The sequence below is a fragment of the Oryctolagus cuniculus genome, chromosome 7 (genome assembly GCF_964237555.1).
Source record: "Oryctolagus cuniculus chromosome 7, mOryCun1.1, whole genome shotgun sequence".
Classification (NCBI taxonomy): Eukaryota; Metazoa; Chordata; class Mammalia; order Lagomorpha; family Leporidae; genus Oryctolagus; species Oryctolagus cuniculus.
This window is the reverse complement of record NC_091438.1, coordinates 9,547,448-9,564,145: the sequence shown is the minus strand read 5'-3', so window position 1 is coordinate 9,564,145 and position 16,698 is coordinate 9,547,448. Positions and strand designations below refer to the sequence as shown.

Here is a 16,698-nt window from a genome sequence, read left to right as displayed (position 1 = left end):
ACTAGGCTGATCAAAAGCCAGGAACCAGTAGCTTCTTCCGGGTCTCCCACGTGGGTGTAGGGGCCCAAGGACTTGGGTCTTCTGCTGCTTTCCCAGGTGCATTTGCTGGGAGCTGGATCAGAAGTGGAGCTGCTGGCACTGGAACTGGCACCCAGATGGGATGTCGCTGCCACAGGTGGTTCTTTACTCACTATGCTACAGAGCTGGCCTTGATCAAGCACTTTTGTTTTTAGATTATTTATTTATTAGAAAGTCAGAGTTACACAGAGAGAGAAGGAAAGGCAGAGAGAGAGAGAGGTCCTCCATCCACTGGCCCATTCCCCATTTGGCTGTAACAGCTGGAGCAGCTGGAACTTGAACCGGAGCCCCAGTGGGATGCTTCACCCACTATACCACAGCACCCGCCCCTTGATCAAGTATGTTATTTTTGTCTTATTTGTGAACTTTCTATTTATATATTTGTTTTTTACATTTAAAAATTTATTTCTTTATTTCCCTCTCCCCAAATAAGACATTTATTTAAAGAATACAAACTTCGTGCATTTCATAAATACACCTTTAGGAAAATAGTGATTCTTCCCACCATACCCTCCCTCCCACTCACTCTTCCCACCTCTCCTCCTCCTTCCTCTCCCATTCCCAATCCCATTCTCCACTAGGATCTATTTTTGACCAACTTTATATACAGAAGACCAACTCTGTACTGAGTTCAACAATTTGCATGAATGCAAAACAAAACAAAACAAACTGTTCCTCAACAGTTGAGACAAGGGCTGTTCAAAGTCATCGCATCCTGAAGTTTATTTCACTTTAACTTTTTTTAGAAACTTAACTAACTTTAAAGAAGCACCCAAGAATTATAAGTCCTTTGCAAGCACTTAGACTTAATTATAATACAACTCAACTAACTCTGTCCTCAAAGGACAGAGGTCCTGCATGGGAAGTTAGTGCACACTGACTCCTGTTGTTAATTTAACAATTAACACTCTTATGTGTGATGTCAGTGATAACCCGAGGCTCTTGACATGAGCTGCCTAGGCTATGGAAGCCTTTTGAGTCCACAAACTCCGTCAGTATTTGGACAGGGCCATAAGCAAAGCGGAAATTCTCTCCTCCCTTCAGAGAAAAGCACCTCCTTCTTTTGAGCAAGCATTTTAAGCATTTGATATTTGGCAAACTTCACAAAAGCAAATTCTAAATTATGTCTTTTTGACCACAAACTTTGGACATTTCCAAGGGCTCCTGAAAATGCAAAGCAATATTAAACTAGGAGTATTTGATATATTGATGTATATGAGAAAAAGTGTCAACTAGGAAATGATGGTTAGTGTCCAGCATTGTGGCACAGCAGGTTAAGTTGCTGTTTGCAACTTTGCCAGCATCTCTTATCAGTTTGCTGGTTCAAGTCCCAGCTGTTCCTTGCTAGTGTGACTGGGAAGGCAGTGGATGATGGCCCAAGCACTTGGGCCTCTGCTACCCATGGGGGAAACTGAAGTGAAGTTCCTGGTTCCTGGCTTCAGCCTGGCCCAGACCTGGCTGTTACGGCCACTGAGGGAGTGAGTCAGTAGATGGAAGATCTCTTTGTCTTTCCCTTTCTTTTTGTTGCTCTTTCAATTAAATACATATCATTTTTTTTAAAAAAAAAATGAGATTTAATTGTTGCATGTTATATCTGTGTGAATGTATTATTAACATGGATTCCAAGATTGTATGAGGTTCCTAGAAATCTAGTATGTCTTGGTTTATGTTATAATTTATAAATGTTAAGACTGTATGCTGCAAAATAATGAAATATACTTGTCAATTCATATGAATTCTCATCACTTTTTTTTAAAAGATTTTTTATTTATTTATGACAGGTAGAGTTACAGTCAGTGAGAGAGAGAGAGAGACAGAGAGAAAGGTCTTCCTTTGCCGTTGGTTCACCCTCCAATGGCCGCTGCGGCTGGCGCACCGCGCTGATCCGAAAGCAGGAGCCAGGTGCTTCTCCTGGTCTCCCATGGGGTGCAGGGCCCAAGCACTTGGGCCATCCTCCACTGCACTCCCTGGCCACAGCAGAGAGCTGGCCTGGAAGAGGGGCAACCGGGACAGAATCCGGCACCCCGACCAGGACTAGCACCCAGTGTGCCGGCTCCACAAGGTGGAGGATTAGCCTAGTGAGCTGCGGCGCTGGCCTTTTTTTTTTTTTTTCCTTTGGCAATTAGCTATTGTCCAACATTGTTACTTCACAAAAAAGACTGACGTGTACTCTTAAGTTTCAGATAACTTCAGGATCACATCGTTGAACTGGGTAAAAATCTCCAGATCTCAAATGGAAAATGAGACTTGTAACACGGATGGCTTCATCAAGCAGAATAAGAGTTAGCAATACAAGACTGGAGTGATAAAGGATTACAATTTTTTGACTTTTTTGTTTAAATCATAGCTCATTCTTTTAGTTTTCCAGATTTAAGAGAACTTTTAAGTTTTCGACAATTTGGTGAAGTCTACCTTTTGGAATAGAATGCAAACATTTACATTTCTCCCAACCCGATCTCATCAGAAAGCTCACAGTGGCGTTTCCTTAATTTTATGGCAGTATCGTTATTTGCACGAGTTCAGTAAGAATCTCTTCTTCTAACTGGACACAACTGAAAATACTACGTTACAAGGGTTTGCCTAAAATGTTATTTTCTTCAGATATGACTAGACCACTTCAAAGGACTGAGTTACCGATTTAATGAAGTCCACAGGTGCACCCCGGACAATGTGACCGTTACCCTTGCCTACCCACTTCTCGGCCTTGCGGAAATTATAACGCAACGCTCCCCTTCGTTCCATGAAGTTCATGCTTGAGCCATCCTCTGCCAGGAGCCCTCCTCCCCCTCAGCTCCCGCGGCCACCAGGGCACTCCATAGTTCTGCACAGGACAGCCTACCTCGGACTAAGCTTTCTTAGCATCCAGGGATCCAGACGACTGGATCAATCAGAAATGCGTCTGACATCAGCCATTAAAACAGGCGGATGTGAGCAGAGGTCACAAATGGCTGCCCTTTGGGTCAGAGCCCCGGGAAAGGCAGGAATTAGGGAGTGGGGCCAATGCGCAGCCTCAACAGTCTTTGTGGACTGGGTGGAACCACAGGGACCTCAGCAGGCGGCCCTCACTTGCTCCTGCGGCACCTGTGATGACCGGCAGGCCCTTGTGCCCACGGGCTTGCACCGATCATCTCTGCGCGAGACAACTGCACACACCGCACAGCCGCGGTTCTTCTCTGGGAGGCAATCAGTAGCCGGGCCCTGGATCCGCCAGCATCGCAACTCCTTTGAGGGCCCTGAATAAATGCCTTCTGCCGCAGCCTATTTTTCTTTAAGATCTGTTGGCACTTTCGTGTTTTTAATCTCTAAATAAATGTGACGCAGAATAACTCTTGATATTTCGTTTCTCTTGTCCAGATACTCTGATTCCTTATGGGGTTTGCAAAGTGCAAACTCTTGCATACACGTAACGGTCGTTTTTTCTGTTTCTTTCTCCCTGGAGGGCCAAGTGAGGGCAAAGAGGCGCGGCCCTCGCAGCGACTAACGAAAACACCTACCTCTCCACTCACTGCGGCTGATGCCTAATTTGACACCATTCCGGTGTGCGCAGGCGCACTGAGAGCGGCCGCAGGGCTTGACGGATAGCGGTCGCTCGGCTCTCTGCTCTTCCTGCCTGCCTCAGCTTGGGCGTGGGTACGCGCAGGCGTACAGGGAGCGGCCGCGGGGCATGCCGGGTAGCTGTCGCTAGGCTCGCGGCTACTGCTGCCTGCCGGTTGCTAGGAGTCGAGGACGCAGGCCACGCAGCAGGCCCCTGGCCGGCCGAGGGGGCAGGCGCCAGCCAGGTGGTCTCCGGGGTGGCCGGAGCCTGGCCGGGGCCCCGGGTACTCCGGCCGCCCGGGCCTGCGAGGAGCTATGGAGCCTGGAAGGGTCAGTGCAGGCCGGGATCCGGGAGCGGGGAGGTGGGTGCCGGCCCTCACCTGCGGCCGGCTCGGCATGGCGGACATTCTCGGACTCCCGCGGGGTTCCCGGGCCAGCCGAGCGCGGCCTTCGCGCCTGCAGGCTTCGTGGGGGCTCGAGCGGTTCCCTGTCGGGAGCCGGGGCCGCGGGGCGGGGAGCTCGGAGGTCTGAGGCGCTGGGATTGGAGGGGTCGGAACGCAGCACTCGGGGGCCGCCTCTTAGTCTCCTCCGCCCCGCCCGAGCGGGCAGCCCCCTTCTCTCCGTCTTGGCTCTCGCCCGACGCGGGGGAAACTGAGGCAGGGCTAAGCAGTGTGTGTAGTAGGCGCCGGGAGCGCAGCTCGTGTCTGGTTTTCCGGCTCCAAACAGTATTGAACGGCACACAGAATAGCTTTTTAGGCTGTAGGACGATAACGACTGGTAGCCGGCTTTTACTCCTTGTCCGGTACCGGTAGGAGCCGGCCGCATGCGACTCCTGAGCTGTGTGGCTGATGTGACCGAGGAACAGAATTGCAATTTTTTTTTATACATTGCATACCTTTCCTCCCATTATTTTCCTTGTTTACCTTTATAATAAATAACATTTACTTTGTATTTAGAGAATGTTCCATGATACTCTCATCTGAGCTGGTGTTTTGTGTTCTTGCATCAACCGTAGGAGGCATCTTTAACTCCTCTTAGTTAAGTTCAGGGAGTGACGCTGCTCCCCACCTCTCGTTAAGCCCCACCCGAGCTCTGTCATCCTCTCTCATCATTCCCTTGACATTTCTGTAAGTCGTTCTGTACCTCAAGCCTTCCGTGATGTGTTCACAAGTGGATGCGTCGGCATTGTGTAAGTAGTGCCTACTGCAGAACCGAACAGGTGGAGATGCAGCCCCGACTCATTCTGCCTAGAGAACGGTGTCCCTGGGGCCGGATTCAAATAGATCATCTACTTTTACATTCAGTTAATGTAGTACACTGTGGTTTACTTTGTGCTTGGACTATGTCTTCCTTTTTTTTTTTTTTTTTTTTTTTTTTTTTTTTTTTTAGATTTACTTATTTATTTGAAAGGCACAGTTACAGAGAGGTAGAGGCAGAGAGAGAGAAAGAGAGAGAGGGAAGTCGGTCTTCCATCCGCTGGTTCACTCTCCAGATGGCCGCAACTGCCGGAGCTGTGCTGATCCAAAGTCAGGAGCGTCCTCTGGGTCTCCCACATGGGTGCAGGGGCCCACGGACTTGGTCCATCTTGTACTGCTTTCCCAGGCCATAGCAGAGAACTGGATTGGAAGTGGAGCAGCCGGGACTAGAACCGGTGCCCATATGGGATGCTGGCACTGCAGACTGGAGCTTTAACCTGCTGCGTCACAGCTCTGGTCCTGGACTATGTCTGTCTGTCTGTCTTTCAAGATTTATTTATTTATTTAGAGAGAGATAGAGCCAGAGCCAGAACTAGAACGAGAGAGAGAGAGAGAGGGAGGTAGAGGTCTTCCATCCGCTGGTTCACTCCCCAATTAGCCGCAACAGTCAGAACTGCGCTGATCTGGAGCCAGGAGCTTCTTCCAGGTCTTCCACGTGGGTGCAGGGGCCCAGGACTCGGGCCATCCTCTACTGCTTTCCCAGGCCATAGCAGAGAGCTGGGTAGGAAGTAGAGCAGCCAGGTCTTGAACTGGCACACATATGGAATGCCGGCACTGCAGGTGGCGGCTTTACTGGCTATGCAACAGTGCCAGTCCCATATGTTTCTCTTAAAGACTTTTTATTTTTTGACAGGCAGAGTGGACAGTGAGAGAGAGAAAGAGAGAAAGGTCTTCCTTTGCCATTGGTTCACCCTCCAATGGCCGCCGCGGCTGGCGCGCTGCGGCCGGCGCACCACGCTGATCCGATGGCAGGAGCCAGGTGCTTCTCCTGGTCTCCCATGGGGTGCAGGGCCCAAGGACTTGGGCCATCCTCCACTGCACTCCTGGGCCACAGCAGAGAGCTGGACTGGAAGAGGGGCAACTGGGACAGAACCGGTGCCCCAAGCAAGACTAGAACCCGGTGTGCCGGCGCTGCAGGCGGAGGATTAGCCTAGTGAGCTCTGGTGCTGGCCTCTTAAAGACTCTTTGATCTTCTACTTGTTTCTATTTGCTGCCTTTTGCGCAAAAAAGAATATATACTCTCTTACACCTTCTCACTATATATTCTAGTTTATTCATCAGTCATCTTACCTGTTTAATGAAGTCCACTTTGAAAAACCTCTTCCCAGAGCTTGCCTTCTCCCTTCTCTTCTCACCAGAACTGTTTGTTTTCTGGATCAGGGCAGAACTGTTGTCTGCAAGCTCGTTTACATTGTATTTCTGAGTTAGGCTTGCTGTGTCTGGGCCTACTGGGTTTTTTTAAAAATCTCCCTCTCCTGCCCTCGAGTATTTTCATGCCTTTTTCTTTATTTCTTTTTAAAAGACTTACTTATTTTTTTTGAAAGGCAAAGTGACAGAGATATAGAATGACGGAAAGATCTTCTATCCACTGGTTCACTCCCCAAATAGCTGTATCGGCTGGAGTTGGTCCTGTCTGAAGCCAGGAGCCAGGAACCTCTTCTGGGTCTCCCATGTGGGTACAGGGGCACAAGGACTTGGGCCATCTTCCACTGCTTTCCCAGGCCATAGCAGAGAGCTGGATTGGAAGTGGAGCAGCCGGGACTCAAACCAGTGCTCCATGGGATTCTGGCACTGCAGGCGTCGGCTTTACCCACTACGCCACAGCACCAGCCCTGCATTTTTTTTTGTTAGATACTAAACCATTGGTAACATGTAAGTTTGTTATTACTGAGATGTTTATTATTCATAGGTAGAAAAATGGAAAATCTTATGTATGTGTATTAAGGTTATCTTTAGGTTTGAAAAATTCCTTAAGCTTTAAATTTGATATGAATATGAACTAACGATACTGACTTGGCGTGGTACAGTGCTATTTCGTTCTATTTTTATAGAGGCCGGGTGGCCTCTCCAAGAGTTGATGAGCGCTAATCCACTTGTTGGGACTCTCAGCATGAACGTACATTCTGACCCCCGCAGCAAGAGGCTTGACCAGACTCCAGCATGCCTTCCAGCAGCCTAGGCTGGGTCTCTGGGACACCCCAGCCCCTCTTTGAACTCCTTGTTTGGAGAAACTCAGGGCTGCCAAAATAATTTACTGTGTGTCCTAGCCAACACCTGAGGATAGGCCTCTAACTTTGCTTTCCGAGGGTATTAGCTAAAAAGGCTGAATGGGAACCCTTCTCTTGGCTGAGATGTCTGTGTGTCTCCGACAACTCAGGCGTGTTTCCCAAGGGCCTCGGGGCCATTGTTCAGAGACGTGCTCATCAGGCGCAGTGGGCCTGTGTCTCCCATTGTCCACGGGGGCAGACTCCTAATTCCAGGAATTGTCAGCTAGAAGACAGAGCTCGTGCAGTCCCATTGACACTGATCAGCCTTTATAATCTTCGGGTTGCGTTTTCCCCTGGCTGCCTCCCTCCATTCTCTCTCTAAAATATCTAGACACCTCCGTGCCATTTGGAATGGAGCTTAGCTCTTTCCCCCACTGCCACTGTTACTGAATACAATCTGTGTTTACCACTGTAATGCGCAGCTTTCTTCATCTTTGACATCCTCCCCACATTTCTGTCAGGCAACTCTGGAGTGGACTGGTCAGCGTTTCACCTACAAAACAGACTCAGTGCTGTCGGAATCTTAGGCATCCACGTGCTTCGACATAGCATTTTATTCCAGTAGGTAGACAGATATTTTCTAACCTACCAAGAAGTAGTTACCATTGGTTTAAAGAGGGTAGTGGAAAAGCAGCCAACTGGAGCACACAGAATCAGTTATTTTAAACTTCAAAAATTCTTACTTTGTATTTTTCCTTTTAGAGAAGAACCAAAGATGATACTTGGAAAGCGGATGATCTCAGAAGACAGCTTTGGGTAATGCCTTCTAAAGCTTTAAGCTGAGATGTGTTTGGAGCCTGTGTGATTTCCTTGGACATTCACAACTTGGGTTCCCTGTGGCTGATTTCAGATATGCCTTTGACTGAAAGATGATGCCCTGTGGTTAGTACCTCAGGAACTGGGGTGGGATAGGGCCAGGGGCAGGGCAGGATGTGTTCCGTTTGTTAGGCCAGCCTGGCAACCCCACTGGGTCCCTGGGCCCTGTGCTGCTCCAGGTGTTTGTGTGTGTTTCCTCATTCATGGAAGCAGTGGCAAGGAGGTGGAAGAGAGGCTTGGGGACTGAGGTCATGTCCTCAGCTCCTGAGAGTTTTATAATGAGGGTCTTTGTTCCGTGTATAGAACCCTATCTCAGTTTTATAATGAGGGTCTTTGTTCTGTGGATAGAACCCAGGTAGTTCCTATCTCAGCAAGCTTAAAAACACTCTCGCATCTTTTTCTTTCTAATCTACATGGTGTTTTAGATTTGATTTGCCAATAAATGTGCAGGTCCCTGCCACCCAGCAGGCAGTTGGAGAAATGCTGGTTCTCACTTCAGTCACTTTAGTATTCTAGGAACACTCACCCGGGCCCCTACCCATCCTGCTAGGATTGGAAAGCTGTTGAATCCAGTGTGTTTTTAAGGTCCCTACGATGAGTATGATGATTCTCATATTCAGATGTCAAAAACGTAAGGGAAATGTGCCTTTCTGGTCAAAGAGGATTCTTTTTTTTTTGTTTTTCCTGTTGTTTTAGGCTGTGCAATCAGGTGCTTCCAAGGAAGAAAGGAAACACAAAGAGAAGAAGCTGCACCGGGAGTCTGAGACGGACCTTCCTGAGCACAAAGAGCATAAGTACAGGGATCCAGAGCGGGAGGCGAAGTACAGAGAACGGCTGACCGAGAGAGAGGCCCACGCCTCCAGGGAGCACCCTCGCGGGGAGAGGGACAGAGAGAAACAGAGGGAGAGGAAGAAGGACGCCAGAGATCGGGACAAGGAAAGGTCGAGAGAGAAGTACCGAGAGCAGGAGGCAGAGAAGGCTCACAGCAGGGGCAAGGACAGAGACAAGGACAAGGACAAGGACAGGAGGGCGAGGAAGGACGAGCTCCGGCAGACCGCTGCCCACCACAACCTCCTGGGCCGCGAGGCCCGCGAGGCCCGCGAGGCCCGCGAGGCCCGCGAGCGACAGCTTCTGGAGAGAGCAGAGAGGAAGGTCCGCTCAGGTGCGTCCCCCTCGTCTCGGGCGAGTGTGCTCCTGTCGAGGTGCCGCATGCCCATTTGTTAAAACCTTTTGTTAGGAGTGTTTCTTTTTATTTTTTAAGGATTAATTTGTTTATTTGAAAAGCAGAGCTACAGGGATGGAGGGGTGAGAGGGGGAAGAAAGAAAGAGATCAATCTTCCGTCTGCTGGGTCACTCCCCAAATGGCCGAGAGGACGGGGCTGGGCCAGGTGGAAGCCAGGAGCCAGCAGCTTCATCCAGGTCTCCCATGTGGGTGCAGGAGCCAAGCACTTGGGCCATCTTCTGCTGCTTTCCCAGGTGCATTAGCAGGGAGCTGGATTGGAAGTAGAGCAACCAGGGCTCCAACTGGTGCCCATACGGGGTCCCAGTGCTGCAGGTGGTGGTTTTTTTAATAAATCTTTTATTTATTTATTTATTTTTGACAGGCAGAGTGGACAGTGAGAGACAGAGAGAAAGGTCTTCCTTTTCCGTTGGTTCACCCCCCAATGGCCGCTGCAGCCAGTGCACTGTGTTCATCTGAAGGCAGGAGCCAGGTGCTTCCTCCTGGTCTCCCATGGGGTGCAGGGCCCAAGCACTTGGGCCATCCTCCACTGCACTCCTGGGCCACAGCAGAGAGCTGGCCTGGAAGAGGAGCAACCGGGACAGAATCCAGTGCCCCAACCAGGACTAGAATCTGGGGTGCCGGCGCCGCAGGCGGAGGATTAGCCTGGTGAGCTGCGGCGCCGGCCATGCAGGTGGTGGTTTAACCCGCCATGCCAGTCATTCTGTTTTCCCTGACATTTTTGTGAGTGGTTTAGCATTGTATTTGAAGTTACAGGTCCCTCTTCTGTGTGTCTATGTGTGTTGGGGTGTGTACTGTTTACTGTTCTTTTCTTTTTGATCTTTTTAAAACTTAGTCAATAAGGGTAGTAATAATTTCCTCATTTGCTAGAGTTTTACTGTTGGAAAGTATTTTAGGTTCATATTAATACATCTTAATTCTATTGTAAATAAGCAGAAATCATGTTCTTTGGTAGGAAGTATTCCTTACAAATGCCGGTTTTCTTTTAAGCAACGTTTAGATATTGTTTATGTAAATTCTGAGGTAAAGGTAATGGGCTTCTCCCCACCCCAAATGGAAGTTTCTTGATGATTTATTAGTTGTACAGACAGTGTACTCTTCTTATAAAAAAAGAGGCAACTTACGTGAAAAAATAGATTAGCAGAATATATCTTATAGTTATATAAGTTACATATATAACTTATAGTTAGCAGTAGTAACTCAGAATCAGCATAAGGGGTAGAGGAACTAGCTATGAAGTTATCTTACTAATGCCTCTCATTATTATTTTGGTGTTCTTGGTCCTTATTTCTAATAACATACTTTGTCCTCAGGTCGCTCTCTGTTGTCGCTGCTTGCCCTTGCCTTTTCAGTACGGTATTTAAATGAGTTATGTTAGGAAGGCAGATTGTATACTTGGGTTTGGTGAAGTTGTTTCCGTCATCGCGGATTGGCCTCTCGCATTTCTTTCTCCTCCTGCTTCTCCCTGTCTTACACGTGACCTTGCTCTGGGCCGTGGTCCTTGGAGCACTTCACAGCTGGCTGTCTCCCTCACTGGCTGGATCCAGTCTTGTAGTATTCAGTACCCTCTATCTATTCCAGATTTCCACATTCCCGCAGTGGGCCTCATCCCTGAACCCCGTGCGTCTACCTGCCTGTATTTGCTGTTGCTTAGGTTCTGTGAGTTGTGTCCCCGCTGCACTTCGGATCACTCTGCCGGACGCGGCTCCACCACCGCCCTCTCGTTTCTGGTGGCAGTTGCGTCCTTCTGTTCCGGAGTCAGGAAACCTGGAATCACCCTGACACATGCTTCTCTCCAGTCTCTTGGAGAATATGTGGTTCTACCTTCCAAATACGCTAGACCCTGACCCTCCCCGGCCTGTGTCCCTGGCTCCTAGCACGGTGGCTAGTGCTCCTGAAGATGTTTGTCTTAGTCATCTCTGAAAGTTTAATTTTGCCCCTTTTTGAAAGAATTTATTTTATTTATTTGAAAAACAGTTAGTGGGAGACACACACACACACACACAGAGACTTTCCCATCTGCTGGTTCACTCCCCACATGAACACAGTGGCCTGCAGTGGGCCAGGCTGAAGCCAGGAAGCTGGCATTCCATGTGAGTATACTATGTGGATGGCAGGGGCCCAAGCACTTCCACTCCCAGGTGTGTTACCAGGGAGCTGGATCTGAAGTGGAGCATCCTGGAGTCTAACTGGTACTCACATGAGATGCTGGTGATGCAGGCAGTGGCTTAATCTCTTACATCACGACACCAGCTCCTGCCTTTATTTATTTATTTATTTTTTAAGATTTATTTATTTATTTGAGAGTCAAAGTTACACAGAGAGAGAGAGAGAGAGAGAGGCAAAGAGAGTAAGAGAGAGGTCTTCCATTCGCTGGTTCACTCCCCAGTTGGCCGCAGTGGCCAGAGCTGTGCCGATTTGAAGCCAGGAGCCAGGAGCTTCCCTTGGGTCTCCCATGTGAGTCAAGAGGCCCAAGGACTTGGGCCACTTTCCACAACTTTCCCAGGCTATAGCAGAGAGCTGGATTGGAAGTGGAGCAGCCGGGACTTGAACTGGTGCCCACATGAGATGCTGGCACTGCAGACGGTGGCGCCACCTGCTATGCCAAGTGCTGGCCCCGCCCTAATTTGCTTTATAAGGTTTTATTTGAAAGGCAGAGTTACAGAGAGAAAAGGAGAGAGGGAGAGGGAGAGAGAGGGAGCACATACTCTTCCACCTGCTGGTTCACTCCCGAAAAGGATACAGTGACTGGCACTGGACCAGGCCAAAGCCAGGAGCCAGGAGCCAGGAACTCCATCCAGGTCTCCCACGTGGGTGGCAGGGATCTAGGCACTTGTGCCATCTTCTACTGCTGTCCCAGGTACATTAGCAGGGGGCTGGATCTATGGTGGACCAGCTAGGACTCAAACTGGTGCTCATTTGGGATGCCAGCATCACCGTTGGTGGTTTAACCTGCTGCGCCACAATGCCAGCTCCCGCCCTTATCTTTTAAAGTCAGTTTTCATAGCTGGGAGGCAGATGCCTTTTTTATCTGCAGTTTCAGAAGAGAAGATCCAGGTTTGCTTGCTCAGTGGTGCTTTGGGCGACGTCAGTAACTGTATGACTGTTTGGCCCACCCCTTCCTTCCCTGGGCCTCACTGCCAAGTTGTGCTGGGCGTTGGCTCAACACGCCCTGCCCCCAGGCACTGATCCTTCATGCTAGTGTGTGTGGGCTGTGCCTGCCTAACTTCCTTTTAGTTCGGGGACCTCTTGCCTCTTTTGTCTTCCCGGCATTGGGGGAGCCATCAGGCTGTGGGGGCCGGGCTAGTTCCTCAGCACCTCCATGAGGGCAGACGTATCCTCGGAGCGTCAAAGCTGGCTAGCATGTTTGGCCATCTGGGTGAAAGTCTCTCCTCAAACTGGGCTCTGCTTTCCCCTTTTACTGATACGTGGAAATCATGAGGTCAGTGTGTATCTGGGCTGGGGCTCCTCTTGAATGTCTCATGGAAGTGAGACATTTGCCTGGTTGCCAACTAGCAAACTGGGAGAGGGGAAGAATTCTGTCTGAGCCTTGGATTGCCATTTTGATCTCCCTCTTTGTTCCATTGTAGGTTTAGATGCTAGAACTTCCCCTCGAATTTGGAGAGTGTGTTTTATTCAAGAATATCTAAAAATACATGTTAATAAATGTTAATAAATGGAGGTGCAGTAAAGTCTGCATCAGGATGTTAGAATATCTGCTTTATGGCTAACATTTGGGAGTGTTAAAAATGTTTTATTTTTGTAGTAAGTAAAGTAAGAATTGAAGAGAAAGAACGGAGAGAAGAAGACTGTGAAAGAGCAGAAGATGAGAGAGAGAGGAGATACCGAGAGAGAAAGGTACCAAACCAGGCCAGCACGGGGCGTTCAGTGCTGCAGGGGAGGGCGGCTGAGGGCCGGGAGGGACGTTACTGGAAGCATTTGTGGAAAATTTCATACCTGAGGGTTCCAGGCCTGGAAACGTTTCAGGCTCTATGCATTACCAGTCTTTCCTCCTCGTGATTGCGTGTTTCTCTGGGTTCCAGGGTAGTGCGTCATTATTTTAGAAAATTTAGAACACACAGATAAATAGCAAGTAAACAAAGGCTGTCTGATCTCCACTCAGGTAATTAATTATTGATAATGTTTGTATTGATCATGTATGTATCTTACCAGGTTTTTTGTTTATATGTACAAACATGTATGCACATACACCCATACTCATATGTTTGTAGATATGTGTGTGTATGAGGGGACTTTCAAAAAGTTTGTGGAAAAATTGATTCTTAAGAGATGTTTATTTTGGCATAAACAATTTTTCAAGTCTGTGCATATTTTTTTTCCCCACAAACTTTTGGAAAACTCCTCATCAGAGGATAATTCCCCATGTCCTAAGTAGCTACTGGGCATTATTTTCATTTTCAGTCTTTGCTAATTTGAGAAGACAATGGCATTTCTGCACGTTTTCTTAAAAGGATGTACTGCCTTTCTGTTAGTTACTTATTGTGTACATTTTGTGTCTTACTGATTTGTAAGAGTCCTTAAAGGTTAACTCACAGCTAGTCTTTTTTTTAAGATTTATTTTATTTATTTGAAAGAGTTACAGAGAGAGATAGAGAAAGAGAGAGGTCTTCCTTTTGCTGGTTCACTCCTCAGATAGCCACAACAGCCGGAGCTGCGCCGATCTGAAGCCAGGAACTGGGAGCTTCTTCTGGGTCTCCTATGTGGGTGCAGGGGCCCAAGCACTTGGGCCATCTTCTACTGCTTTCTCAGGCCACACAGAGAACTGGATAGGAAGAGGAGCAGCCAGGACTAGAACCAGCGCCCATATGGGATGCTGGCTCTTCAGGCCAGGTCTTTAACCCGCTGTGCCACAGTGCTGGCCCCACAGCTAGTCTTTTATAGCATTGTTTTGTTTTGCTTTGAATTTGGTTTATGTGACCTTTAGTCAACTTGTTGTTGTGGAACTTTTGAGCCCCCTTTCCCCATAGGGAAACATCTGTTTTGTTTTTTTAAGATTTGTTTATTTGAAAGTTATTTGAAAGGCAGAGTCTCTCACACACACACACACACACACACACACACAGAAGGAGGGACCTTCCATCTGCTGATCTGCTGATTAACCATTGCACACACCCCCAAGCCCCTAGAACACACACACAGTCTTACAGTAATCATGCTGTAAAAGGCCAAGGCCAGGAGCCCAGAACTCCGTCTTTATCTTCCAGGGAGGTGGTGGGGACCCAAGTACTTGGGCTGTAACCTGCTGCCTTTCAGGCCCATTGATAGGAAGCTGGGTTAGCAGCAGAGTAGCCAGGACTTGCGCCAGGTCCTCCCACATGGATGCAGGTGTCCTAGGGGCAGCGTGGCCTGCTGTCCTGCAATGCCCACCCCCACGTGTTTATCTGTGTGGTCATCTGAAGTTTGATTTGGGTCTTTAACATTTGTTTTAAGGCTGAAATCTTTTTTTTTTAAAGATTTTATTTATTTATTTGACAGGTAGAGTTACAGTGAGAGAGATAGAGAGAGAGAGAGAGGTCTTCCTTCCATTGGTTCACCCCCCAAATGGCCGCTACGGCTGGTGCGCTGCGTCGATCTGAAGGCAGGAGCCGGGAGCTTCTTCCTGGTCTCCCATGTGGGTGCAGGGGCCCAAGCACTCGGGCCATCTTCTGCTTTCCCAGGCTATAGCAGAGAGCTGGATCGGAAGAGGGGCAGCCGAGACTAGAACCGGAGCCCATATAGGATGCCAGTGCCGCAGGCAGAGGATTAACCTAGTGCGCCGCGGCGTCGGCTCCAGCTGAAATCTTTTATTATCTTGGAGTTTATTTTGGTGAGCGACACAGGACGTAATCTCACTCTACATGGGAGCAGTTTGGTCAGGGAGATGTTCAGTGTGTTTGTCTTCAGGGTGGGTATCCTGGCACAGGTGAGAGTCAGGGTCTGTGGGAGGAGGGAAGGGGCCGCAGAGTGCAGCGATGAGCAGAAAGCTGTGGACTAGGAGTCTGCTCCCCCTGGTTGAGGTTGAGCTGAGAAGACCCTCTGTGAAGGATCAGGTCAGGCACACTTTGGGGTCTGGCGGCACGTTGGCTGTGCCCCTGGAACTGCGTCTGAGCCAAGAATATTCTGTCCTGATAACTTGGCATACAGTTCCTGAGGAACGTCACCAGTTGCTCACTGAGCGCCGCTCTGATCTTGGGGGATACAGAAGTGACCGAATGGTGGTCCCTGTTTCAAAGATCTCTATGTGGGTCGGACTGATAGAGTGGTGTGATGCATCTTTGTGAGAGAGGTAGCAGCGTGTGGGTGGTCAGTGAAGAGACCGTCTAGGGAGGTCACAGAGATTCCGTAGGGAAGATCTTCAGGGCCAGCGGAGCTCAGGATGTGGGCGGCAGGACGAGACTTGCAGGAGTCGGGAGAGGCTGGACTCTGATGCCGTATCTGCCTCCTGAGGAACTTGAACGTTGTCCTCCATACCTCAGTGAGGTCAGCTGGGCCGTGGTGTCTTTCTGATATTGTGTAGGCTTGAGTCATCAGAAGCATCAGCCGTAGAACAATGGTGTGAATAGGTTCTTTTGCTTTCCAAAAGGACAGCAGATTAAGTTGTTAGGACAACCCCTAACCTCGGGAGAGAGAAGAGGGCAGTATTAGTTGTGTGGTTTTCTCTGCATTTGTCATACTGTGTACATAAGGTAGACTGCTCTTGTTTCATGTGTTCATTCGTTTTTCAATATTTTGCATTTCAAAGTTGCAGTATGGTGACAGTAAAGACAATCCTCTTAAGTATTGGCTTTATAAAGAAGAAGGCGAGAGAAGACACAAGAAGGCAAGAGAACCAGATCGAGAAAAGAAACACCGGGAGAAAAGAGAGAAACATTCAAAGGAAAAAAGTAGTTCGTTCTTTGAGAAAGAAGGAGAAGAAAGACATAAAGAAAGACGACATAAAGAAAGCTCTCATTTTGATGATGAGAGGCACCGAAGTAACGTGGATAAAAAAGAAAGATCGTTGAAAGAGGAACACAAGAAAAGAGAATCCAAGGTATGAGTTTCCGATGCTTGCTTGCCTTCTGGTCATCCTCAGATCAGCATTCTTAGAGAAGAGTCGTAGCTGCATGTGGCCTGATGACGTTACTGTTTGTTATCTGATGCCTGTCATCTTGGGAAAAACGTAATTCAAGTCTCTGATTAGTATATGTATGGAGATTACTGAACTTACAAGAAACGAAGGCAAACTTTGGATTTTATGATGAATGTACTTTTTTTTTTTTTTTTAAGATTTATTTATTTGAAAGAGTTACACAGAGAGAGAAGGAGAGGCAGAGAGAGAGAGAGAGAGAGAGAGAGAGAGGCCTTCCATCCACTGGTTCACTCCCCAATTGGCCACAACAGCCAGAGCTGCACCAGTTTGAAGCTAGGAACCAGGAGCTTCCTCTGGGTTTCCCACGCGGGTGCAGGGGCCCAAGGACTTGGGCCATCCTTCATGGTCTTCCTAGGCCACAGCAGAGAGCTGGAT

At 48.5% G+C, this 16,698-nt stretch overlaps 1 protein-coding gene across 5 annotated transcripts in view; it reads left to right on the top strand.

Moving 5' to 3' along the window:
• Positions 1-3,731: 3,731 nt before the first annotated feature.
• Positions 3,732-16,698, top strand: part of DYNC2I1 (dynein 2 intermediate chain 1) — an 83,886-nt gene continuing 70,919 nt past the window's right edge. For 3 of the 5 annotated variants that reach the window (XR_007923741.2, XM_002715015.5, XM_051857037.2), the window contains exons 1-5: positions 3,732-3,942; positions 7,838-7,891; positions 8,648-9,113; positions 12,958-13,049; positions 15,934-16,224. Coding sequence is in view for 2 of the 5 variants with exons in the window: in XM_002715015.5 (XP_002715061.2) it covers positions 3,928-3,942; positions 7,838-7,891; positions 8,648-9,113; positions 12,958-13,049; positions 15,934-16,224 (918 nt within the window). In the remaining 3 variants the exon portion in view is untranslated. Of the gene's footprint in view, positions 3,943-7,837; positions 7,892-8,647; positions 9,114-12,464; positions 12,634-12,957; positions 13,050-15,933; positions 16,225-16,698 lie in introns of those variants that run through there. The other 2 variants (XM_070077208.1, XM_070077209.1) reach the window with 2 other exon arrangements.